The sequence below is a fragment of the Phragmites australis genome, chromosome 2, assembly GCF_958298935.1.
Source record: "Phragmites australis chromosome 2, lpPhrAust1.1, whole genome shotgun sequence".
NCBI lineage: Eukaryota > Viridiplantae > Streptophyta > Magnoliopsida > Poales > Poaceae > Phragmites > Phragmites australis.
The window spans coordinates 48399395-48424590 of record NC_084922.1 but is presented as its reverse complement, the minus strand read 5'-3'; the positions used below and the strand labels follow the sequence as shown (position 1 = coordinate 48424590).

Below are 25196 nucleotides of genomic sequence, written 5' to 3'. Positions count from 1 at the left end.
TGCATGGGCTTCTTCCAGCCCACCTAGAGCCAGCCTGCCCAGGAAACGCCTCGAGTTCATTCATCGTGTAGTCTCTCCCCGCATTCGAGTTTCGAGTTTGAAACTCACCATACCATCGAGTGATCGATGCCGCCTCGTCTCGCCGTCGCCCAGTCCAGCCTCCTCTACCGCCTCCGCGGCTGCAGGTCCGCCTCCCACGCGCTCCAGTGCCACGCGCTCCTCCTCACCTCCGGCCGCCTCCTCGCCTCCCCTGTCCGCCTCTCCAACCTCCTCCTCCTCGCCCTCGCATCCGTCCCCGCACCCACCGCGCACGCCCACGCCGACGCGGTCTTCGCGCGCCTCCCGGAGCTCGTCGCCCGCCACCCGTTCCCCTGGAACACCCTCATCCGCGCCCACGCCCACGCGAGCCCTCGAAAAGCGCTCCTATACTACGCGCGCATGCGCCGGGGCGGCGTGACGCCCGACGCCTACACCTTCCCCGCCTCCCTCAAGGCCTGCGGCTGCGCTCCCGGCTGTAGGGTCGGGCTCCTGGTGCACGCCGAGGCCGTGAGGAGGGGGCTGGGTGGAGACCTGTACACGGCGAACGCTCTCATCAGCTTCTACTGTAGGATCCGGGACTGCCGTTCGGGGAGGAAGGTGTTCGATGAGATTGGCGGCGGCGTGCGGGACCTCGTCTCGTGGAACTCTATGGTCTCTGGGTACGTCGCGTGCGGGGAGATGGATCTCGCTCAGGAGCTGTTCGATGAAACGCCCCAGAGGGACGCGTTTTCCTGGGCCACCATGATCGATGGGTATGGGAAGCAGGCTGGTGGTGTGGACCGTGCACGCGAGCTATTTGATCAAATGCCGTGTAGGGATTTGGTCTGCTGGAACTCTATGATTGATGGTTATGCCAGGCATGGAAGGATGGATGAGGCGAGGGCACTATTTGAGGAAATGCCGCAGAGGAACGTGATCTCGTGGAGTGTTGTCATCGATGGGTATGTCAGGTGTGGGGAGGCGAAGGAGGCTTTGGAGTATTTTCAGAGTATGCTAAGGTGTGGAGTAAGGCCTGATAGAGTCGCTGCAGTTGGGGCAGTCACGGCTTGTGCTCAATTAGGCGCTATGGAGCAAGGCAGATGGCTGCACTCTTACTTGGAGAAGAAGAAGGTGTTGTTCGATGTTGTGGTGCAGACAGCTTTGATAGATATGTACATGAAATGTGGGCGTTTGGACCTCGCCATGATGATCTTTGAAAGCATGGCTGAGAAGAGTGTGGTCACTTGGAATGTGATGATCGTTGGACTTGGAACTCATGGTTACGGTCTGGATGCCGTCATGCTTTTCCATCGAATGGAAGCTGAAGCAGCACCCATGGATGATCTTAGCGTACTTGCCGTGCTGACTGCTTGCACGCATGCTGGGTTGGTCTCGGAGGGTTTAGGGATATTTCACAGAATGAGGAAGGATTTCGGGATAGATCCCAAGGTAGAACATTATGGTGCATTGGTTGATCTCCTTGGCCGCTCTGGACGCTTGGATCAGGCTAGGCATGCTATAGAGACAATGCCCATGGAACCAACTCCAGAATTGTGGGGATCTCTTCTTGCTGCCTGCCGAAGCCATAGGTGTGTTGAGCTGGCTGAACTATCAGTTGAACGTCTTGCAAATCTTGGAGCTGATGACTCTGGAGTCTATGTTCTTCTGTCAAATATCTATGCTGATGAAGGGATGTGGGAGGATGTTTTGAAGATTAGGAAATTGATGAGTGCTGAAGGGATGAAAAAGGATATTGGACGGAGTGTGATTGAAGTGGATGGAGAAATACATGAGTTTGTGAACGGAGGTAGTTCACATCTTTGTAAGGATGAAATATACTCAACGCTGTGGAGTTTGTCTAACACAGCAGCATCTACTTGATTGCTCTTTTGTGCACTAAATTTGCTTAATCCTTCATCACAATGTCTGTTGACTTAACATTCTTGACATGAGACACTATAGCGTTGGAGGTGGAAGTTGTAAACTCGACATTTCCCAATCTTTCTTCCTGAAGCTGCTCGGCATAATGAGTATTTTGTAAATGTGAGCTACTTGATAAGTCAAACAGAAAAATAATTCAAGTATTGGTTGAGTTTCTTTATTTGAGTTCATCTATGATATAACAATATCAATGATATTGCCCACCCTCCTTGGTTTCAGGAACATGAAGTTTTTCTTGGATCTACTTCCTAAATGACTTTGGAGGTGGCAATTTGATTGAAAATTGCATCTGATAGTTCAGAGCCCTGATGGAAGCAGGCTACTTCTCAAGCTTCGACTTTCACCAACCCAAGCAGGTGCTGAGTTAAAACATCACTGGATCGATTGATGGTTTCAAAACATGGAGATCTTGAATATCCATGAGTAGTCCATTTTATTCATTTTTCTTGACTTACTTGCATGGTGGTGAATAATTTAAAGTTTCAGATTCACGAGCAAGAAACCTGTGAATGAACTAGGAAGCTTTGTATTTGAGGCTGCAGTTTTTTTACTCCTTTTAGTCAGTTTTAAAGGCTACACTACTAACTGTTTGGACCGGCCACTTGCTAATTATGGGACTAAAACTGGTTTGAGGGCGAACAAGTTTGGTATTGAGAAGTTCCTGCATCCCTGTTGCATTGCTCTCTACATCAGAATGACGATACATGAAGTTGAAGTTAAGAATGAAGACTGAAGCCTTCAAGATTGTACGTTGCTGATTACTTCTGTCTAATTTCTACATTTCTTCTAGTAACTATGCTGTTGTTTGCTGATTCATTTATATGCATTCAATGGGAGAAATTAAATTAGCCGATCTTGTGAATTAGTGTAAGCTTCTAACAATCGTCAACAATGCAAACTCTGAACCATGCTTTCTGTTGGTTCTTTGGCTTCACAATTTAAATAGCTGCTTTCTAAATTATCAATCTGTTTTAACATAGTTTCCTCACTGCCTGACCATCTTCTTGATGGCCACCACTAACCTTCACACGCAGCATGACTTGTGTGATGTAACAATGCATTGTGTTGTTTAGTCAATCTAGCATGAATGAGATGTCAAAATGGTTGATCCTCCTTGCCACCAGTATAGAAACATGCTCAAATTTAGAACTTCAGATTATATTCTAACGACATTAACAATGATGAGCACCGTCGAGATGCAAAGGTGCTGCTAGCCCATGGGTTCACTGCTGTGCTCATGTCAACCTTGGTGCACGAGACTTAAGTAGGATCCAACGCGGGCATCTTATGCATGCAAAACAAAGCAGCTCGAGATGGATCCTCCGTCTTACATCCATGTGAATCCCTTCTTCCTTAGATTTGGGACCATGACCTGTTCTTGTTTATTTGAGAGAAGCGGTGATTTCCTTCTATCGCCAAATAGTAATACTGGGGCCACTACATGCCAGCCTTTTATCCCTCTGGCCATATGCACCTCCTCTCTTGTGTCACTCTCAGAATACTACTCCATTTATCAGTTTCTTTCCGTCATCTGTTTTAGGAGATCTGCAAGATCCTGAAGCATTTGAAACTACAGTAAGAATAAGAGGTAAAGTTGTCTTCACATGTGATGGGTCAACATACTGTGATTTACTTGCTCGCAGAATTTGTAACTTGAGGTTTTTATCTGGTCACGAAATTATTAATTTTGAAATATAATGGGCCTTTTAATGTGTGGGCCAACCTTAGATGGCCTATGATACCTCAGTCCCCAAACGTAATTCTCACTGAATTTCTTTGGTGAATAACTGAATATTTGTGGAACCTCTCTCTCAATATCCCAAAGCTTCCATGAGCCTTCTTGTGGATTAACCTATTAACACATTTCAAAAACATGTCTTGGTATTGGGTGAACTACTAAAGATTTTAGTGACATGTACTTGTCTTACTGCATACCTTGCAGTAGCAGAGAACAATATTTGGTTGCCTAGGGGTCAAATGGACTTTTTAAAGCAATGCATGTTTCTTCAAGGAACTGTCGTATCCTGCTCGTAATCTACACATGTTGCTGTTGCTGCTCTGGAGTGGCATCTCATGCACAGAGGTCTTGCTAGTAAATATTTCCTGTTGACTCAGATCCTCCACAAGTTTTTGTTGCACATACAGGGCAACCTGGAGGCTTTCTACTTGCAAAATACATGCTCTGTTTAGTATTGAAAAGTTTGTTGCTGATACAATATTTTATAATCATGAAATTGCACATGTTAGCTTAAGTTGGAGAGATGCATGTAATGGTCTGACATTTTTCCTCAGAAACATCTTCTTAGTTAAACTTAAAAAATGAAGTCTGGTTTGCTTATGGATTGCAGACTGCACAAAAGCCTTACTTTGCATGCCCCACGTAGTCATCACCTTTCTTCTGTGATTTGTCTAGCTTAGCATACTTGTTTGTACAGGTGATTGTTACTGTGGAAGGAGGAGTGGCACGAAAACCCAGAAGAACTGACGGTGCTTAGAATGGAGAAGATATTGTGTCCCGCAAGGAAAGAAAGATAAGATGCTGTGGATCTTCTGGTGAAACAGAAGAACATTTACAGCATCTATTCACCTTAAAGTTTTAGCACAGATGGAGGCCAACAGTCTCAGCATATCGAGCCTAGCGTTCAAGCAGACAAGTTCATATCGAGGTCTGTTCATACTTCATTGACTCAATGCATGGTAGCCATAGGTCAACAATACTGTTTATCTACGTAAGTAAGCTGCTCATTTCAAACTGCAGATGTCAAAAATTCTGACCATTTACTACCAAAATTACTAGTCCATAACCTGAACTAAGCATTTTAAATTACAAAATGCCCCTCCAGACTCCAGTCCTCTACTAGCTAGCCTCTTGTAGAAAGAAAAGGAAAGAAAAATGAAGCCTTTTCAACAGAGAAGAAAAGAATGGAAGGAAAAGAAGAGGAAAAATAAAAAAAAATGAAAGAGAACTACTACTCTTCACTTGGACATATCATAACATAGAAGCTCCTCCTAATCATTAAAGATCACCTGTGGCAAACACACTTGTAATGGTAAGCACTGTTCATGGGGTCATTTGCATCCACTGGGACTTGCTCAGCAGTGCACTTGAGTCGACATCCCCTGCACTCGTTGTATGTGCATATTGGAGCAGTTGAGCCGATTCTCCTTGTATACTTGGGCAGTTTGTCCTTGTTTAGACCCTAATATGAGGCATGTGAAAATAATGTTAATTATACTTGCTTTCAGATCTTTACACTTTTTGTGGGTTAACTTAGGCCATATATGTTTTCATGCTTGTTTTGGTTGTTCTAAAGGCTTTTTGTAAGTCGGTAGGAGTAAAGTTGGAGGCAAGTGGTTGCTATTGCTTCACCAAAAACTACATACACAGCACACAGCTGCAAGTTTTTGGAAGTTCAGCAATAGCTAAAAGAGACATATGTACCTTCACAGTCTCCTGCAGAACTAAATGTTTTTCAGGTAATTCCTGGTGTGTATGTTGCTGTCCGTAACCTGCACCTTCAAATCAAATTAGATTGAAATAAATGAACAAACAGTGAAGAAAAGCAAAGGGAAGAAAGAACAAAGGGACTACTATCGTGCAGGAAAAAGAGAAATAACAAAAGTCAGTGTTTGTATGAGGCAGGAAAGAACCTGATGTTCTGCCATGGTGACCTTGGTTGCAGAGAGCATGACCGGTAAGCAGGCCAGAGAGAAGGAAGAAGAGGAGCAGGGAGCTTGTAGTAGCTGTGGAGCAACCATTAGCCATCCCTCTTGTTCAAATGAGCAATGGATAGAAAATGGAAGGACGGTGCTGTGTTTGGATTAGAGAAACAAATACAAGGGAGAAAATGTTAGGGGCTATATAAATTGGAGACAGGTGCAATGGCTCTTCTGCGTGGCCGCTCTGTGCCTCTGCTCGTGCCTAGCATATGCATATCCCAGTGCCATACCATGCAGAGACAATGATATAGAGAGGGAGCAGTGGGGGCCACGGAGACCACCAGGTAACCCCTTCTCTCATAGCACACACACACAAGATTACAGAGGCGTCTGAAACTTGGCAACGGTGGGGCTTTCTTCAACTATTTCCATAGCATCACTTTGTCTGTTATACATGTGCTTCTCTGTTTGTTAGTTTCTGTATCCCATTTTGAACGTAATAAGTTTTGTGTTATGCTTTATTTGCCGTTTAGTTCATTATTTGTTGTTCCTTTTGTTCTTCAGAACCATGACATATTGAAAGAGGGACAATTATTTGCACCAGACGCAGAATATCAAACGGTGGATATAGTACATAAAATTTAAGCAGGAAAGGGTAACCTTATTCAGTAAGAGAAGATGCTTGAAAGAAGGCAACGAAAGGAAAAGCTCTGTTATGCTGTATCATTTCTGAACATGTAAAAGTGCACGAATGCCAGGGAAGGGTAGAAGGGTGAGTAGCAGCAGAGCTGTCCCATCCTTGGATCCTGCGTTTCTGCGTGCCTAGCTCTTGTTTTGTTCACCGTTGTCATTCTGCTCCTGCGACCTCAAGGCATGGGCTGCATCTGGATTTTGATATCAGAGCCGTACCATGTACGGTCTGGTGATTTCTCGTAGACAGTAATTGTTGGAAGCTCTGGATCTGCGATGCATTTGTTCTACTCTTTATTTGGTTCTCGCTTTGGTGGAGACGTTGGCCGTGGATATGAGAGCAGGGTTCAGCTGTTGTTGCTCTCAGTTTCAGAGCTGGTACCACGGGGAGATGCTGATAGTCACGAGACCGTAACCGGGTCAAAGTTTGATCAAATGGATTTGATTCGTAACCATGCAAGCCGACACCAGTAGGCTGCATGCTTGTCGGGTGTATGGGCAGGAGATATTGGCAACAACGGAAGCATACAGCAGGTAAAAATCCGTACATGTAACAACTTACCGAAATTATTTTTCACTAGCTGAGCGCATTGTAGGTATTTTTTTTTTTTGTTGCGAAAGTAGGTATCTGCATTCTGCTCCATTTGTTTGATTGTGCATGTCGGTCGCGAAATGGTTAAGTGCTGCACCGGTCGAATCATAAAAAGGAAAACTGTTCAAAATTACGCAATTTTCATGAAACATATGGCTCGATCTGTGATTATGATTTTCCACCATGGGTATTCTATATATTATATTCTTGTGGATCAAGGCTGCTGTCATGGCATGAGACTCAGCATATCAATCATGGGACATGGGAGTCAAGCGAGTTGTGGTGTTTGCTTGCAGTACATCTGTGCATGTAGGTGGCTGACAGACTTGGCGCTGTTGAGCAGAGGTAGGCTTGGTGTTTTGAGGCCTACCACAAAAAAGGATCTTGCTTATTCCATCCAGTTATGCGTACATAGAACATTTTGCATATCAGCTTTGCTATTTAACCGACTAATTATCATCCCTTGAGACGGCTGCCGTCTATAACTGGACGGCTGCTGTCTATAACAGGCTTCATGTAATCTAGAGACAGTTGCAAAGTCCTACAAAACCCATTGTCTGTTAGTACTAGTCCGTAATAAATACAACACACGAGACGTCTTGTTTCGCATGCTACAGCTTGTCTCTTGCTTCGTTAACACCCTCTCTACGTCATTAAGAATTCTGGGTGACAACCCTTACAGAGAGTTGACATCATCGCTTTGTATGTGCGCTATGGGTCAAGGTGGTTGGATTTGACTCAAGGGGCTAGAATGGTGATTAAAAATATATGCTTATAGCAGATATATTCTCCTACGTAACAGTAACTTGAAGGAAACAGTGTGCGGTTTAAAAAAACAGTGTGGTTTAACAGCAACAGTGTGGTTCCATAAGGCAAAAGGCATGATTTATTTCTTTTAGACAGACAACGGAGAGTTGATCGGATGACCAGAGCAAGCTGCAAATTTTATTGTTGCGACACGGTTGGCAGGTGGACACACAACAAGGACGTACAAAATTAAGGCACAAGACAAGAGGGCACAGAGCGGACAGATTAGCCTGACGAACACAAGCATGCACGCAATCAGCCTGCAGCCTCCCATCAGAATTCAGAACTACTAAAACTTACAAGTCACAACAAGAAGCAAGCTAGAGACACGATGGATGACCCAACAGAACGCAACACGATGGATGAAGCTAGCTAGTACTTGCATGCCTCGATCGCCCGTCGGCCTCGATCTAGCATGGGTTCGGCGAGCTGGTGATGCCGCACTTGTACGGGATCGTCATGGCGCGGGCGGCGTCGATGTTTTTGTTCCTCGCCATCCGGATCAGCGTGTCCTTCTTGTTGCAGAGGCACTGCACGTCGGCCCCGCCCATCACGGCGCAGCAATCCCGCGTCGGGCTGCCCACCGTGCTGCCCACCGCGCAGTACGGAAGGCACGGCCCCAGCGCGGACGGGTCCACGCCGCAGGGCTTGAACAGGGCTCCGCTGGCCAGGGGCGCGACGACCAGCAGCGCCAACACCGCGACGGCGGCGGCGGCGTTGCTCGTCTTGGCCATCGGGTTGCCTAGCTTTGATGCAGTACGGGCAGCTGCTGCGTACGTGATCAAATGTGTTGGGTACTTTGTGCAGCACTTGTGAGTTGCGATGTGGTACGTCGGACGACGGCCGCGGCCTTATATAGCGAGGGGATATCGCGGCCCGTGACGTGCATGTGCTCGCGCGCGCTTGTCTCCATAAGGCGCCGGCGCGTGCCAAGTCACGAGCAAGCCAAGCCAGCCATTCGCCGATCGCCATGCATTCATATATGCACATACACGCAGAGATGCTGCACGCACGCATCCTTGCCCCTGTCGGTAAAAAATAAGGCTGTACCAGTGGGCAAGCCGACGGTAACGACGCTGGTTTTGCTGGAACTCTACGCATTTCGGAGTTCCGTTTTGCTCCAAGTGGGCCTTTTCTAATTGAAGCCTGCATGGAGTTCAGAGTATATATCATTGAGCAAGAGGAAGAAAGGCACCGAATGCGCAAACGTCTGGCCCCAAATGGCCAAATCCCCACCCGCCCTGAGCGATGGAGGGAGAAACCGGCGGAGGCGACGCGCTTGATGGCGGTGCTGGTGCTGGACTGCTGGATGGGGGCGCCAGCGGTTCAGCGACGGTGCCGACGGGCATGGCAGCAGCTAGCAGAGGGCAGCGCGCCGAGCACTGGAGCCGGGCCACGGCTATTACGGATGTAAGTATTGTATTTTCTAGATCATTGGGTCAATCCAAAATTAAAAAAATGAACTAAGGATACACTCTCATCTAATTAAATTAAAGAAAAAATAATCTAAGTACTGATTTAGGACTATTCACTGAGTGCTCGCTGCATCCCTAACGGCTATGCTCCAACGAGTCCAGCCGCGTAATGGGAGCGGTCTAGCGGCTGGCACGAGTGCGGTACATCTGAACTTTTGGGTGTGGTCCACGTACCACTAGTTGTAATGCTTATACTATCCATATCTAACAAATATATATATATATATATATATATATATATATATTGTCATAGTATAGAAAAAAACAGATCATCTGTATCGCTATCGTTTTGTCCTGACTAAATTCTAGGATTTCTTTCCTTTTTAGGATTACCGTGGGAGTGTAGCACGGGAAAATAATATTTTGGGGTCTAGAACTAATTCATAGCGTGACATATGATAATTTATTTCCTTCCTTATTTCATCACATATGATTTCCTTTGTCTCTATATATTAGATTTAAGCACTAAATACATGAGATCAAATCTCATAGAATTATCTTCCGTGTAGCATGTGGATACTACTATCCTCCCCCTTACACCTCCACTCCTAATAAAGCATTTTTGCGCCTAAAAGTTCATCTTCAACCTGAATTAAACAGCTTTAAATTTTAACTTTGGAACTTTCCATGTTTGAACCCAGCTCCAAAACATTCAGGCGATTAATGAACCTTCAACTCTGTGCAACATTCGACGCAAATTTGAAAACTATTGGCCAAAAAAAAATCTCACCGTTCAAGTCAAGTTAGAAAAATTCTGAATAAAAGAGCTTGCTATTAGAATTCAAATCGGTAGACCCACAACACTGTACGATACTTCCATGACGTACTTACTTTTACACACTGATTTTAAACGAGGCAAGTCACAAAAAGGGTGCATGCGTAGATCGATATATAGCATGACTAGTAGCAATTGATTTGGCACTTGGACTTGATCTTGTTGGCGCAGGGGGCGTAGTAGGGCGAGGACTGGAGTCTGCTCCAGTTGCTGCAGAGGCATTTCGACGTTGGCCTTTCTCAGCGGGTCGCAGCATTCGTGCTCCTTGCTGCCGCCTGCGCAGTAGGACATGCACGCTCTCATCACCTTGTCCTAGTCTTTGACGCCGCAGTCCTGCGCCGCGGCCGCCGCTACCAGCATAGCCACCAGCGCGACGGCGACGGCAACGGCAATGGCAACCGCGTTGCTCACCTTCCTTCCGGCCATCGGGTGTCTTGCTTGGCGCCTAGGTTGGTAGCGAGCGAGCTATGCTCAGTAGGCACGCAAGGCTCGGTCTATGTATGTGTAGTACTCCATCGGGGCTCTTGTGATCTGTGTGTCACGCTCGATGAAGGGCTTATATAGCGTTGGAAACTGTCGTGACGCTTTGGTGACGAAGGTCACCGGGGTGACCACTGCTTGGTAATTGAACTCTTCCGGCAAATCCTCCATTATTGGCTTCAGCTTCTTGCAAAGAAAGACGTCACAGCGTGGCCCGTGACGTGCGTGCATGGGCAGATGTGCTCGCGAGCTTGTCGCCGTCAAGACCCAACTACTACCCAAGAGCGGCCAGTCGACTCACGGGCAAGATCGAATCCTCTGCAGCACCAAGCCATCGCATGCCGGCCCGTTCGCACGCATGTGCTACTGATGTGCGTACGTGGAGATGGAGATGCTGCCCACGAGACCCTACGTGCTGCAGACTGCAGTGCTTAGGTACGTGCAGCGCAGGCCGTACCGGTGGGCAGGACGACGACGACGACGGTAGCGGCTGTGGTTCTTGGCTGGAATTGGACGTATGCAGCGTGCCGTTTTGCGTCAAGTGGGCGTTTTCAGTCGAAGCGGACGGTGCGAAGGGGATGCGTGGCCAGCGAATGGGGCCACGGGCTGGTGTACTGTAGTGCCGTAGCGGCCGGGTACAATCACCTATCGCCATGCCTGTGGCTCCTTGAGTTAGTTACATGGATAGGAGCAGCAGCAGCAGCCTGCTTAGGTAGGAGTTTGGCTGCTCAAGAACATGCCCAGCCTGTTCTATATTCTGATTTCTTCTATGTTCGATGCCTCTGTATTTGCTACATTGTGTCTCCCTTTCCTGCAGAGAACTAGCACGTGATTTAGCACGTGCTCTAGTGTGATCAACAGCATATTTTCTGACCTCCTCTTCTCTCCATCCACATGATTTTAGTACATGTTGATGGTTTTTTTCTTATACGCTTGCGCTCGAGCCTCTCTTCCAACAATCTATACATGGCTACAGCTCTTGTTCAAACTTGAACAGCAACAAACCAAAAGCAAAACCCCAACTGTCCCCTCTAACGTTCTGTTCTGCCATGGGCCATGGCATATGCACACAGCAAGGAAAGCCAAGTTGACTAGTTTTATGCACACGGGAAGATGAGACCCAGCAGGAGCTTGCTGCTCTCCTTTCCCGCCTTCCCTTCCGCTGCACCTGCACCTCCGGCCGGGTCGGAGTTTCAGGCAAATCACTTCCCTGCAGCACACATAATCCCCAAAATTTCTACCAAAAATGGTGGAGACGTGGATCGCTATTTCGCAACACAGTGCAAAGTTTGAATCTCTAACGAATTCAGCAGAGGGAGAAGTGAAAAGGACAAATGTTCGCGGCCGGCGGCAGTTGTTTTAGACTCTGACCAAAGGGAAAACGTTTCCCTACGTTCCAAATCAGCACGGTAAACTCTGCACAAAATTGGAAGACGAAGGGGATGCGTTGCCGTATAGTCACTCAAAGTTTCAAACTTGGATTAACTCGAGAGAGGGGGAGATAAAAAAGAGCAGTGCTTTTGGGGTCGTCGTTATTTGAACTACCGACCACCTCCTTTTCTTTTGCTAGCCTGCAAATCACAGTACACCAAAGCTATTTTTTAAGACACTAGAGTTCATTTTTACAGACGGTATATATAATAAATCGTTCGAGTACTAAATTGGGGTCCGTGCGGTTTCTGATCGCTTATGAAAATTAATTTTCACATGCGATTTTTTATGTGAACTGCTTGTGAAAATAGCTCTATTACTAGGGATGTCAACGGGGCCCGATCCCCGTTCCCCGACGGGGAATTCCCCTATTAGGGGATAGGGATGGGGTCAATTTTCTCCCCGCGGGGAGTCTAATGGGGGAAAATTCTCCCCCGTCGGGTATGGCGGGGGCGGGGACGGTTCCCTGTTCCCCGTCCTCGTTTCCCGCGGGGATAATTCTCTAAAATATTTAAACTCTCCATGGCCCATATATGCAAGAAACGGTCCAACTAAAGCCCAACCCACCAAAGCTCGTCAGCCAGCAGGCCCTTTATCGTGCTAGCGTGGCGGGAACGGGGAACCCGTCGGGTATATTTCCCCACGCGGGGACGGGGATGGGAGAATTTTCTCCCCCGCGAGCGGGGACGGGGACGGGGACGGCGAAAATTTCCCCCAATCAGGGCGGGGATGGTTACCCATTCCCCACGGAGAATTTTCCCGTTGACATCCCTATCTATTATTGCAGGCGGTTCACATAAGGATCCATTTGTACAAATACGTTATTTTCAGAGGCAGTTTCTTATACTAATCGCTTGTTGAAATACATCATTTACACATGCAATTTACATAAGAAACCACATCTGAAAATTAGTTTCCACATGCGGTTATCTTAAGGAACCCTCTATGATAATCTCTCCATAAATAATATATCCTAACGGGAGCTCCATTCAGACAGAACTTGCTGTTTGAACATAACAACTCAAAGGCGGCCATGAGTTTTGAAAACAAAAGGGGCTGTGAAAAGGAGTTTACGTTGTTTCATTCGATGCTTAAACTTCTAAGGTTGAAGGACAACAATGGATGATCCGACAAGAGTTCCTCGGATCTATTGAGTCTTGGCAAACATGCTTTCGAAGCCTAACTCCTTGCCCACCACCACTTATCAGGCGAAAAAGCTTATCTGCCTGTTGTCATTGGATGCGCAAAAAATATACGTGTATCTGAACCACTGTATCCTCTACCGTAAAGAGTATGAATCCTTGGATAGATGTCTGGTGTGCAATGTGAGTCGATACAAGAGGAATGATGATTATGAGGACGAAGATACTTTCGCCAACGCGAAGAAGAATACGAGTACTGCTGGTCGTGACGAAGAAGACACTTCTTTCAATGTGGAGAAGAAGTCCCGCCACAGTGATCTCACGCTTGCAGTGTTTGTACTCAAACCCTAGGAACTCTGAACTGGTACGTTGGTATTTTGATAAGCGCAAGAAGGATGGAACTAAGTTTCGATACCCCGCTGATGCTAGCCAATGGAGAAAGTTCGATGTCATGTATCCAGATTTCACTAAAGAACCAAAGAATGTAAGGTTCACATTGAGTATCGATGGAATGAATCCTTCTGATGACATGAGCACCTCATATAGCACTTGGTCAGTGGTCCTGTCCATCTACAACCTTCCTCTATAGCTATGTATGAAGCAGAAGTATCTTATACTGTCTATCCTTATCCAAGGACCGAAACAACATAGCAACGATATAGATGTGTTTCTGGAACCATTGATGGAAGATATGGTGAAACTATGGAATGATGGGTCCGAGTGTGGGATGAGTTCCGACGACAGTACTTCACGCTGAAAGTTATGATTTTTGTTACCATCAGTAATTATCTCGTCCTTTTTTCCCTACCGGGATAGGTTAAAGGGAAGTAAGGAAGTGTAGTATGCTTAAATAAAATCGTGTATGTGTACCTTTCATACTCACAGAAGGTTGTGTACACGCGACACCGATGGTTCTTACTCAAAACTCACAAATACCGCAAGATAAAGAAACATTTTGACAATACGATTGAGCAAGGTACTGACCAATTTTCTTTAAGTATTTACCCTACTGGAAGGACTTGGACGTTTGTCACAGCATCGATGTCATACACGTTGAGAAGAATATGTGTTATAGCATTCTTGGCCTCTTATTGGACATACCGGGCAAGAAAAATGATGGAATAAAGCCATGTAAGGACTTGATGCATTTTGAAATCAGGCAAGAGCTACAACTTGAAGACAAACCAAATGAGAAACATTACCTTCCCCCGGTTAGCTATTCTCTGACTCCTGAGGAGGAAAAGACATTGTGCAAGTGCTTACGTGAGGTGAGAGTCCCGTCTGGTTACTCATCCAATATTAAGAAACTAGTTTCGATAAAAGATTTGAACCTAATCGGCATAAAGTCTCACGATTGTCATGTGATGATGACGCATATGCTCCCTATTGCAATAAGGGGTATCAAGCTAGGATACATAAAGGTGGTCATCACACGGTTGTGTCACTTCTTCAACGCAATTGCATAGAAGATGATCGATGCTGAAAAACTGGGTGCTATACATAGTTACTTGGTAGAGACTCTATGCCAACTTGAGTTGTGCTTTCCTCTATCATTTTTTTATGTCACGATACACCTCTTGGTTTACATCATGAATGAGATAATTGCACTGGGTCCTATATTCTCACATTAGATATATGCGTTTGAGCAATATATGGGCATTCACAAGGGCTATGTACGAAATCATGCTCACCCAAAAGGTTCTATAATCGAGGGCTACAATACAGAGAAAGTTGTTGAGTGTTGCATCAATTATATAAAAGATGCTAAACCGATTGGTGTACATGTATCTCAACATGAGGGGTGGTTGTTTGGGAGAGGGACCAAAGGAAAGAAAAGATTCATTGATCATGATTACACATCAGTGGAAGAAGCATATTTCACAATTTTGCAGCAACTCAATATAGTGGAGCCGTACGTAGAGCAACACCTGAATGAGCTTCACACAAAAAATGAAAACCGCTTAGATGATTGGATCTTGAAAGAGCACAAGCGTCGCTTCACCATATAGTTCAAGAACCAAAATCTGCCAGATGATGAATTCGTAAATCAAAAAATATGAAAATATTAGCTTATGGCCCATCAAGTTTAGTTATGTCATGGCAAGTGTATGACATTAATGGATACACGTTTTATACCAAAGCAAAGGGCAAGAAGAGCATAGTCCTAAACAATGGAGTTCAAATAGAAGCCTATGACACAATAGGGGAAAAGAGCATCTACTATGAGTTAATAGATAAAATTTTGGAACTCGACTATGAAGTGAATTTGCAGATCCCCATCTTCCGGTGCAAATGTGTCAAACATCCAAATAGCGTGACGGTGGACAACTACGGGTTCACAACTGTCGACCTCAGCATTGTAGGCTACAAAGATGACTCGTGAGTACTCGTTGATCACGTCACATAGGTTTTCTATATAATCAACCCCGCGGATGAAAAGAAGCATGTAGTTGTTGCCAAAAAATAAAGAATTATCGAAGATGAGAATGTGAAGGATGAGGAAGAATACAATCAGTTCGATGACGTACCGCCTTTCGAAGATCTAGAAAATATCAAACTTGTAGAAGCAACTCTCGATAGATTTGTGATGCCTTACATGTGTCTTGATGGTGTAGGAAAAACAGTTCAAGACAAATAGTACTATGTAATATAACTTAGTTTTCAATGTGATTTTCATGTTATGTAATTTAATTGCCAATGTGATTATTGATTTACAAAAGTGACAAAAATGATAATGATTAATATACCTATCAAAAATATTTTATTTAAAACAATTTCTACAGGTGGTAAACTAAGTCAATCGTCTGTGGAAATTAAGTTCTATATATAGCTAGGGCGAGGCCTTGAAACCCTAGCCCATCGATGAACTAAGACAGTGCTGTCAGGCTGCCCGAAACCACTACTAAGCCTCCCCGACGCCGTCGTCCATCCTCCTCCCTGGAGCCGACGCATCTCCCTCCCCGACGATGCCATCCATCCTCTTCCCCGGAGCCGACAAATCTCCCTCCCCGACGCGGCAGTCCGTCCTCTTCCCCAGAGCCAATGCATCTCCCTCCCCCGACGCCTAGTTCGGTCTTCCTCCTTCGGTCTGCGCATCCACCTCGCTGCCGACATGTCGTCCACCTCACCGCCGACGCGCCGTCCACCTCGCCGCCGTGGTCAGTAGCCATCCCCCTCCTCCCTCCCTGTTTATATTCGGTCGAGCCATCGTAGCCGGTGCTCCGGCAGAGCCGTGGTCCTTCTTCTCTATGTGATGCCTGGCCATCGTGCCATATACATGTAACTGATGAAAAAAATACAATCAATTGTTATTTGTTCGTGGCTTACGTATAATGTGAAAATGATTTAAATTGTTATATGTTAGTGGCTTACGTATAATGTGAAAATGATTTTGATTTGCATGCTCCCATGCGTAGATCTGTTATCTATTTGTGGCTTACATACAGAATGGATGTCTTAATCAATCAGTCGCTTTCTATGCAAAGTTGAAGGCTCTGGTAGTTGCTCTGATCTTGATCTAGCAAGGCTATGAGGCAACTTTTTCTTTAAATAATCGCATCTTAATTAATAGATTCAATTGAGCTGGCCCGTGGCGTTCTGGCTTAGTACATTTGAACTAACCATAGGCAATAAACATGGTCTTTATCACTACTTTCAACAACCATCCTTGTTTTTGTCAGAGAATTTGAGCTCATATCTCTATTCTAGTACAACTTGAACTCATCTAATTTATTGTTCGAGACGCAATACTGTTTTTCAAATTTTCATAGTACAATCGGATATTGAGATCAGGACACGGTCCACATTTTTATCCAACTTGACCGAACCTTGATACTGTTTGAGAACTGCCTCGTGTGTCTTGTTGGTCAGGTCCTAATAGTCTCATGTGTCTTGTTAATCTGGTCCTCCTAAGATTGCTCATACAATCATATGTGCTCAATTACCGAGATGCTTTTGTCATTTGATAATGGCCTTATTCTAACAGAACAAGCATGTGAATCTGTATTCTTTGTGCAATATTCTTCATATGTGCTTGATGAAATAGGAAACTAGGATAATAGTTAATGGTTGGCTAATTTTCTTTTTTAGGACAAGGAATTTACGATTCAACTGAAGTTAACTGCATCATGATCCTATTAGCATTTAGTAACTGCAACTCTTATTTGATGTCAAGTACTGCAACTTCCTTTAAATCCTCCTATAACTTCCTTTTTTGTCATTTAGTAACTGCAACTCAGGATATTCCTTTAAATCCTCCTTTAACTTTTGTCGTTTAGTAGCATTTAGTATCATAGCTGGAGCCCTGTTCTGTACGAACGAGAGAGCTAACGTCGGGAAAGTAGCCCCGACTATGATCACATCGAATAGGTATTGAGATGAATCAATGCATTTTATACTTTTTAAATGGATGTATTTTTTTTCTCTCTAGAAGGTGAGGGTGCAAAGATCTTCGCGTCGATCATCTGCACCACAACCTTCCGCTCTGCTCTCTCTGTAACCTCGGTCTAAAATTGGCTTTTATGCAAAATAAACCCTAGATGATAGAAAAATCTTGATTTAAACCTCCATGTTATACTTTCCACCGCTTGCTGAGTATTGGAAATACTCACGCTTCTTTTCAGAAGGTGAAGCTTTCAAGGAATATCCTGAAGATAACACAGAGTTCTAAGTTTGTGGAGCTTTCAATCGACTGCCTGTGGAGTCGGCACTGTGTTGTGTTTCTTTTCCGCTGCTATGTAGTTTTTTTTAGACCCGTGTGATCATTTTGTAATAAATAATGTTGTAATAATAAACATTGTGTATGTTTTTCACTAGTGACGTCGCTATATGTATGTGTAAACTGATTTTATATATATATATATATATATATATATATATATATATATATATATATATATATATATATATATATTATACATTCGGTTTGATCATAAAATCGGGTGTGACGGATTTGAATAATCTTTATCACTCTAGGATTGTAACATTCACACCTATTTAGGTGATTGTGCATTAGTTAAGTCTAGCATATTTAGGTTTTTCAATTGTGAAAATTTCGTTAGTTTATTTTTCGCTAAAAGTGTAGGTTAACAGGAAAAATGGTGAATTTTTTATAAAAATGTATATTCACCCCCTTCTCTAGGCGACATCATTGTTCTTTCAAGGGTGATCTCACGAAAGAGACCGATAAAACATTAAGTATCCTCAGTTGGATTTCTTGCCTACACCGGATATTCCTGAGAAATATGAGAATGGCAAGTCATTTCTACCATTGTTTCAAGTCCAAGAAGGTCCATGAGAGATGAAGAGATTTCATAAATAGTACATGAGGGCATGTCGCGCGGGGTTCTCGATAATCACTGCTATTGTCTCCGCTAACATTTTTCTAAGCGGAGACTCCTATCTCATGGTGGATTTTAAAAACATGCACGCTTTGTTCTACCGTGACAAACTTGACATCAATCTCATAAGCGTGTGGTGCATGTAAGTGCCTACAATCTACCCCTATATTCGTATATCTACCAATGTATGCTATAAAAGCTAATGACTAGTGGTTTGTTCTGTAGAATGCAATTTAACGATGCGAAAAAGTTGAAGTTACGGTCGGAATATCTACCATTGATCCGTAATGAATTTCTTAGCCCAACATGATCGCGAAGTTGAGGATTGATACCCTCGAGATTAAGGGGAAGAGTAATAAGAAGAAAGCAAGGGTCATAAAAGAAATGACCAAATCACGCAGGTTTGATATGTCAATCTACGTAGGAAGTGCTATGCTAGAAATGCAAGTCAAGGACTATATCATGCCTCCCTACAACTTTAAAGTTTGATACGTCAATTAGTCCTAAAAGTTTATTTTGCACCTAATTCAATTGGTCGATCAAGAACCTAACATAAGTATTCATGTAGCGATTACTTTATTTGTATAATACTGATACCGAAGTGGAGCAAACTCGTGGTCTTTGACTCATCCAATCTCCCCTGATCATCCTACCAAGATCTCATTGACATTATATAGAGATAAAGAAAATTCTCATACATAAAATCCTTATAAATCATTTATGAATTAATAATTACTTCTTCGCATTCGAATAGGGCCTACAAGTAGTACGTACTAAAAGGTGGGATATACGATACGGTCAAGCCAGATGCGATGAAGGTACGTACATACTTTCCGGTAATAACACACATCTAATGCTTGTATCTCACTATTTATGACGAAGAGTCTTATTAAACTAACGAATATGTTGTATTGTTATTTGAAGTGTCACAAGCAAGATTTCGACACCGTTCTTTGTGGATACTATGTTTGCCAGTTTCTTAGAGTAAACGGGAGGTATACGATAAACCCCAAAGATGTAAGTCATCATTGCGCTTACACATTCTTATTTGGTTATGTTTTCATTGTCACTAATGTTTTAATTCTTTTAGTTATGTTTTTATTGCAGAAACGGAGGATCGAATGTACTAACACCTCGCTTAAAGACAAAAATATCCAAAATGTCCAACATGATATGTGTGAGTTCATCATGCATGAAGTCATCCATAATTTGTGATGTTAATAATCTGTCTTGAAAATTTGTGTTGAAATCTAGAGGGAATAAATATATGCATATTATGAATTTGAAATGAAATGCATACCATGTGTGGGTCCTTATGTCACCTGTATGTGATATTCTATCTATCTACGAATAGATGCTAAAGTGTGCCGCACGTGTAAACATATTTTCACAAATGGTTCACTTAAAAATCGTATGTAGAAACCTATTTTCATATACAGTTTGTTAAGATAATCGTATATAAAAACTTATTTTTACAGGTGGTTGCTTAAGTGAACCGCCTATTAAAATAGATTTTTATATATAGTCTCTTTTATGCATATGAAAATCATCTATTTTCATATGTCTTCAATCGCATGTGGATACGTTAAATGTATGTGAAAACAGGTTAACAATTGTTTTAAAAAAAAAGCTTTTGTAGTAGTATTACTTTCTTGTGCTCAAAATCAGAAAAAAAAATCTGCAAAACTTGTAAGAGGAAGGTGATACAGTGTAGCATCGTCCCTTAAAGTTTCAGACTCAGAAGAATTAGGGAGAGGGAGAAAAAAAAATACCGACCACCCCTTGCCTGCAAATCACTTACCTGCGCTCAAAATCAGCATGAAAAAATCTGCAAAAATTGTAAGAGGAAGGTGATACAGTATGTCATCGTCCCTCAAAATTTCATACTCGTATGATTTCGGGAGAGGGAGAAACAAAAATAAGAGATCGTCATGGGGTGGTCATCATTTGAAATACGGGCCACCCCTCTTTTCTGTAATAATCCTGCAAATCACTCTTCTGCCCTCCAAACCACCCAAAAAAATGGGTAAAAATTTCTGTACATGGTATTGCATTTGATAATCGTCCTACAAAAATTCAAACTCATACGGATTCGGAAGAGGGAGAAACGAAAACAAGAATTGTACATGGGGGTGGTCGTTATTTAAAATACCGACCACCCCAATTTCTTTGTCAAATCTGCAGATCACTTTTTTACGCTCCAGATCAGAACAAAAAAATATGTAAAAATTCCTGGACACTGGTATTGCATTAGCGAATCGGTCTACAAGTTTTCATACTTGGATGAACTCGGTTAGAGGGCGATGCAAAAAAGACGAGTGTTCATGCCTTCATGATGCCGGTCGATCGTCGTTTGAGATACTGAAGCAAGGATTCTCTGTTATCATGGCACAGGCACAGGCACAGGCATGCAATAAGACAGTCAAATTGACTGCTTCACGAGCACAAGAAGATGAGAACCAACCAGAAGGATCAAGCTTACTGCATGCATGCAGATGCAGCAGCAAATAAGATGAAAAGCAGGTCTGAATGCGTCACTTGGGACGACGGGCATCTGCACTATCTCAGCTGCGCCTAAGTTAACTACATCAAAAGCCTAAACTCAGAGGAGAGGCAGCAAATAAACTAGCTTTTAATCAAAAGGAAGACAGAGTCTGGTCTGTTAGGAAAAGATAGAGGAAAAAAGAGGAGGAGGAAGAAAAGATCGCTATGCGGGCCGGGATTCATAAAAAATCGCCAGGTTCCTGATGCTCCCGTCTTTGTCAAAGTAGATTCCGAAAGGTTCGTATCTAGCCCAACAAAAAGGCCCATGGATATATTCGCTTGTACAAGGCCCGGACCATTGCCCCATGAAACTTTAGGGCACTCTAACCTTTACATTAGCAACAAGCATTTTCCCCCTAAAAAAATAGCAACAAGCTTTAGTAAATTACCATTAATACTGGTATTTTGTTAGAGCATCTATCCAGTCAGAGCTTCACCTAGTTGTACTAGCACAAAGTAATCCACATTAATCAGGTATGCCTTTTTTTGGTTTGGAATCATCAATCATAGCAAATGTCTTTCAAGTGAACATGGAAGAAAGGAAGAACTCCGTTTAGCAAAGCGTACGTGCTCTGGTGGGTAGTGACACACCGAATGACTTGCAAAAGGTTCATGACATACAGAAGTGCCCACTCACCAGGGACTTTGCAACTGGTTCATCAAACAGGTTCAGTATTCTGCGGTCAATTACGGATCAATTTTCCAACGGAAGTAACAAGTAAGTACACGATCAGACAGGTTCACGTACTCACGGCACTAAGCCTTTCTTGTTCTTCCACGGCCGTAATCGTGACGCCGGTGGAAAGCGGCCGAAGCGTGCGGCCCCCGGAACCGCAAGAATCATTGTGGTTTTGCCATGGTTCCGAACAAAAGCAAGCAGCTTTTGGCGCTTTTCGCTACCATGCGTGGCTGGCCGGTCTTGAGGGTTGAGGCTCAGCCGCGGCAGGAGCTGCTGCCGGGAAAGGAAGACGACCGCCATCTCGCTTCGCTGGTGACAAAAGCACGCGACACGCACACTTCATTGTTTATCATGCAGTGGCAAGAACTTGGTGCCAAAAGCCGGCAACTTTACTGGAGACGGGGAGAGAGAGAGAGAGAGAGAGAGAGAGAGAGAGAGAGAGAGAGAGAGAGAGAGAACACAGATCTAGAGAGGGGGGGGGGGGAGGTAATCGATCTGACACAGTGACCACAGAAAAAGAACAGCACCATCACTGCACTAAGGACAGTGGACACTAACTCGGAAAGCAAGGGGTAGGGGGTGCAACCTGCATGAGTGAGAAGTGGCAGTACTCATTGCCCCGGCTCAGTAGCAACTGAACACTACCTGCTTTGAGCCCTTGGTTTTCTTGGAGGGCTTTCTGAAAAGTTTAGGTACGCGTGCCCCCACATTCTCTTTAGCCAAGCCTTTGGGCGGCTATGTATACCACTCCTTGCTCCTCTGCTGTGTGCCTGTGTTACCACTGCCCAATTCAAACAGAGCTTTGACTGGCCTTCCTGCTCTTTTGCCTCCCTCGTCCCTAGCCTCTCTTCTTCTTCTCGCATCTGCTTCTGCTTCGCAGCTTCAGTCACTGCGAGATGGAGGTGAGCCAAGGAGATGCATGGCATCTTTGTTGTATATTCTTGTCTCATTTTTCTCTCACCAGAAGGGCATGTTGGCAATGATCGTACACTTTAGTTCTTGCTCCTCAACCTACATTATGCTCGTTGCTCGTTTGTGCCAAACACATTAGTTTCAGTGAGGCAAAGATTTCCATCCTTTTGCAATGTCAAGAAACTATACATCTTGTACTAGCTAACAGCGAAATTTGTCAGTGCGGTGGGAATATGCTCATCTTAGTTACACACTGTAGTATACTATACAATGCTCATAACAGTATAGTTCCTTTTCATGACAAGCCCATGTCTTACATTAACAGTATAGTTTAGCTTCTTGTTCTTGATGTCATGTCTCTGATTCCTCCCATCTTATCAGACTTATACTATCAGCATCAGTTGCAAAGAAAGTGAGTTTGTTTCAATTTTTTTTCTGACAGGCGCAAGACGACTGCAAGTGGCGCCAGGTCCCGGCGTTCGGCGACTGGAACCTGTGGGACGACATGCCCATCACCCAATACAGCTTCTTCTTCGCAGCGCAGGCGGAGAAAGATGAGGACCTTTTCAAGGTGCCCCAGTTCCCTGCCAAGCCCTACAGCTACAAGAAGGTCAAAGAAAAACTCATCATTCAGTTTTTAGCAAAAAAAAAAATCACGAGATTTTAGTTTGCCATTTCGTATTTTTGGAGTTCTCTTTAGCTTTCCACACCGAGTCTGCACTAGCTAACAGAGAGATTGACAACTCTGTGATCAATGTGCAGTGTGTTGTTCGAGTGAAGGGAGAGAGAGCAAACGCCGTGCCGGTGAGGAAGGCAGGCAGAAGGCAGTACGTGAATGAGCAGCAGAAGTGGAAGCCAAAGGGAGCAGTGGATGAGGACCTGTACAAGATATCTCCACAGCTTCTCTGCAAGGTGAAGAAGGCAAGTACCCTGTAATTGTAGTTTGTTCCAAGATTAGTGTGTCTTTTGCGGGGCCCACGTGCAGCTAAGTGGATTAACTTTATCTAGTTTCTGCCATGCGATTGACATAAACCTTTTTCTAGGCTAAACTGAACCTTTTCAAGTATAGCTTTTCTTAGGATAATAGTAGCTCCACTCATCAAAGATGTAACCTTTGCGCAAAAGATTAAGCACTGCATTTGTAGCATTTATTTTTGGAGCTTTATTTCCTAAAGCAGCGTGTAAAAATTACAGCAAAATCCTAGCTGAAGTATGAAGGTTTCTCATGTTGCTGTGATCTTTTTGTTTGTGTTGCAGAAGAAATTGCTGAGGAATTTGCTAGGAGGGTGCATGGGTCTGAATTGCATCGCCTGAAAGAAGCAGAGCTTAATAAGTTTCTGGAGAGTTTTGTGCTTTAAAGAGATGTATAGTGTTTCTATGCTAATATGGAATTAATGGGAACTTACTACTGCTTGCACTCGTTTGAATATGGCACTTCCATTCGATCTTTCCTGGGGTTATCCTGCTTTAGTACTCCACTTCGGTAAAAGCCTTCACATCTTAAAGCAATTAAGGCCTTTAAGGGCAGAGAGCCAGAGACCAAAATTTCTCAAATTCTCGTTAGTTTTTCAGTCTTCGAACTTATTATAAGTACGGGATTTTTTCGAAAATGTGTTATAAAGGCGAAGGCCAAGCTCGCCACGGTGCACCCCGACGCGCTCGCGCAGTGGGACGAGGCGCTGAACTAGATGACGCTGCAGGAGCTGCTCGGGTCCATTGACGCGGCGCTGCTGGCCACGGCTGAGGGGCAAAAGCTGCTGTGCTTGCGGGTTGAAGGGGACGCCGTCGAGGCATCGACGATGGCCAGCTTTGGCAGGTCCCGCCGGACGCCGTCGTGCCGCTTGCAACACAAGAACCATCAGCCTTGTAAATCACTTCCCTGCGCTCAGAATCAGCACGAAAAAATCTGCAAAAACTGTAAGAGGAAGGTGATACAGTATAGCATCGTCCCTCAAAGCTTCAGACTTAGACGAATTCGGGAGAGGGAGAAATAAAAATAAGAGATCGTTATGGGTGTGGTCGTTATTTGAAGTACCGACCACCCCCGAATCACTTCCCTGCGCTCAAAAACTAGCACGAAAAAATCTGCAAATTTTGTAAGAGGAAGGTGATACAGTATATCATCGTCCCTCGAAGTTTCAGACTCAGATTAATTCGGGAGAGGGAGAAGCAAAAATAAGAGATCGTCATGGGGTGGTCGTTATTTGAAATACCGACCACCCCTCTTTTCTTTAATAATCCTGCAAATCACTTTTCTGCCCTCCAAACCACCCCCAAAAAATGGGTAAAAAATTATGTACATGGGTATTGCATTCGATAATCGTCCTACAAAATTTCAAACTCATAAGGATTCGGAAGAGGGAGAAACGGAAGAAACAAGAAATGATGCCGACAAGATGCAGCCTGGGTCAAGCGTCCAATACACTAAGGGCAACCAGTACCAGCAGCAGATGCCGAGTAACGGCGGCGACAACTACCACCACGGCCAGTGCGCATGCGACGCCTACGGCCTACCAACCTTATGCCATCTTGCACCCCGGGTGCGCCTTCCAATGCACTGACAGCAACTACGTGGACATGGACGGCTGCTCCCAGACGCTGGCGCCGAGTGATGACCATGCCTACGATGGCTGTCTCAATCTTGCAATGTGGGACGCTGACGAGTCGCGCGGTGCTGTCCAGACAGATGGGTACCCCTCCCTGGACATCAC

At 44.3% G+C, this 25196-nt stretch overlaps 4 protein-coding genes across 7 annotated transcripts; 2 read left to right on the top strand and 2 right to left on the bottom strand.

The window, feature by feature from the left end:
* Positions 1–101: 101 nt before the first annotated feature.
* On the top strand, positions 102–7056 carry LOC133909443 (pentatricopeptide repeat-containing protein At3g29230-like). 3 transcript variants are annotated; one of them, XM_062351879.1, is made up of 5 exons: positions 102–2061; positions 2179–2705; positions 3500–3547; positions 4395–4625; positions 6184–7056. In XM_062351879.1, exon 1 carries the CDS (start codon positions 127–129, stop codon positions 1897–1899), a length of 1773 nt encoding a protein of 590 aa, XP_062207863.1. In that variant the 5' UTR covers positions 102–126; the 3' UTR covers positions 1900–2061; positions 2179–2705; positions 3500–3547; positions 4395–4625; positions 6184–7056. The 3 variants fall into 3 exon arrangements, with proteins under 3 accessions (XP_062207863.1, XP_062207862.1, XP_062207861.1); XM_062351878.1 differs by lacking the exon at positions 6184–7056 and adding an exon at positions 5643–5781; XM_062351877.1 differs by lacking the exon at positions 6184–7056 and adding an exon at positions 5437–5614.
* Positions 4721–5750, bottom strand: LOC133909444 (EPIDERMAL PATTERNING FACTOR-like protein 9). 2 transcript variants are annotated; one of them, XM_062351880.1, is made up of 3 exons: positions 5611–5750; positions 5402–5475; positions 4721–5159 (listed from the first exon to the last, which is right to left on the bottom strand). In XM_062351880.1, the coding sequence occupies exons 1-3, from the start codon at positions 5723–5725 to the stop codon at positions 4983–4985; spliced, it is 366 nt and encodes a 121-aa protein (XP_062207864.1). In that variant the 5' UTR covers positions 5726–5750; the 3' UTR covers positions 4721–4982. The 2 variants fall into 2 exon arrangements, with proteins under 2 accessions (XP_062207864.1, XP_062207865.1); XM_062351881.1 differs by having other exon boundaries at positions 5402–5469.
* A 1062-nt stretch (positions 7057–8118) lies between the features above and the next one.
* LOC133908298 (non-specific lipid-transfer protein 2-like) lies at positions 8119–8442 on the bottom strand. The gene has a single exon (XM_062350291.1). The coding sequence runs from the start codon at positions 8440–8442 to the stop codon at positions 8119–8121; it is 324 nt and encodes a 107-aa protein (XP_062206275.1).
* A 13815-nt stretch (positions 8443–22257) lies between these two features.
* LOC133910207 (uncharacterized) lies at positions 22258–23919 on the top strand. Its single transcript, XM_062352718.1, has 4 exons — positions 22258–22475; positions 22928–23095; positions 23248–23406; positions 23743–23919. Exons 1-4 carry the CDS (start codon positions 22470–22472, stop codon positions 23797–23799), a joined length of 390 nt encoding a protein of 129 aa, XP_062208702.1. The 5' UTR covers positions 22258–22469; the 3' UTR covers positions 23800–23919.
* Positions 23920–25196: the final 1277 nt, after the last annotated feature.

Coding starts and splice junctions, on each gene's coding strand:
- LOC133909443 (XM_062351879.1), top strand. CDS start 127: ATGCCGCCTCGTCTCGCCGTCGCCCAGTCCAGCCTCCTCTACCGCCTC.
- LOC133909444 (XM_062351880.1), bottom strand. CDS start 5,725: ATGGCTAATGGTTGCTCCACAGCTACTACAAGCTCCCTGCTCCTCTTC. Junction 5,476..5,610: donor TCACCATGGCAGAACATCAG/GTTCTTTCCTGC, acceptor TTTGATTTGAAG/GTGCAGGTTACGGACAGCAA. Junction 5,160..5,401: donor TTCTGCAGGAGACTGTGAAG/GTACATATGTCT, acceptor GCCTCATATTAG/GGTCTAAACAAGGACAAACT.
- LOC133908298 (XM_062350291.1), bottom strand. CDS start 8,442: ATGGCCAAGACGAGCAACGCCGCCGCCGCCGTCGCGGTGTTGGCGCTG.
- LOC133910207 (XM_062352718.1), top strand. Junction 23,096..23,247: donor AGCCCTACAGCTACAAGAAG/GTCAAAGAAAAA, acceptor ATCAATGTGCAG/TGTGTTGTTCGAGTGAAGGG. Junction 23,407..23,742: donor TTCTCTGCAAGGTGAAGAAG/GCAAGTACCCTG, acceptor TTTGTGTTGCAG/AAGAAATTGCTGAGGAATTT.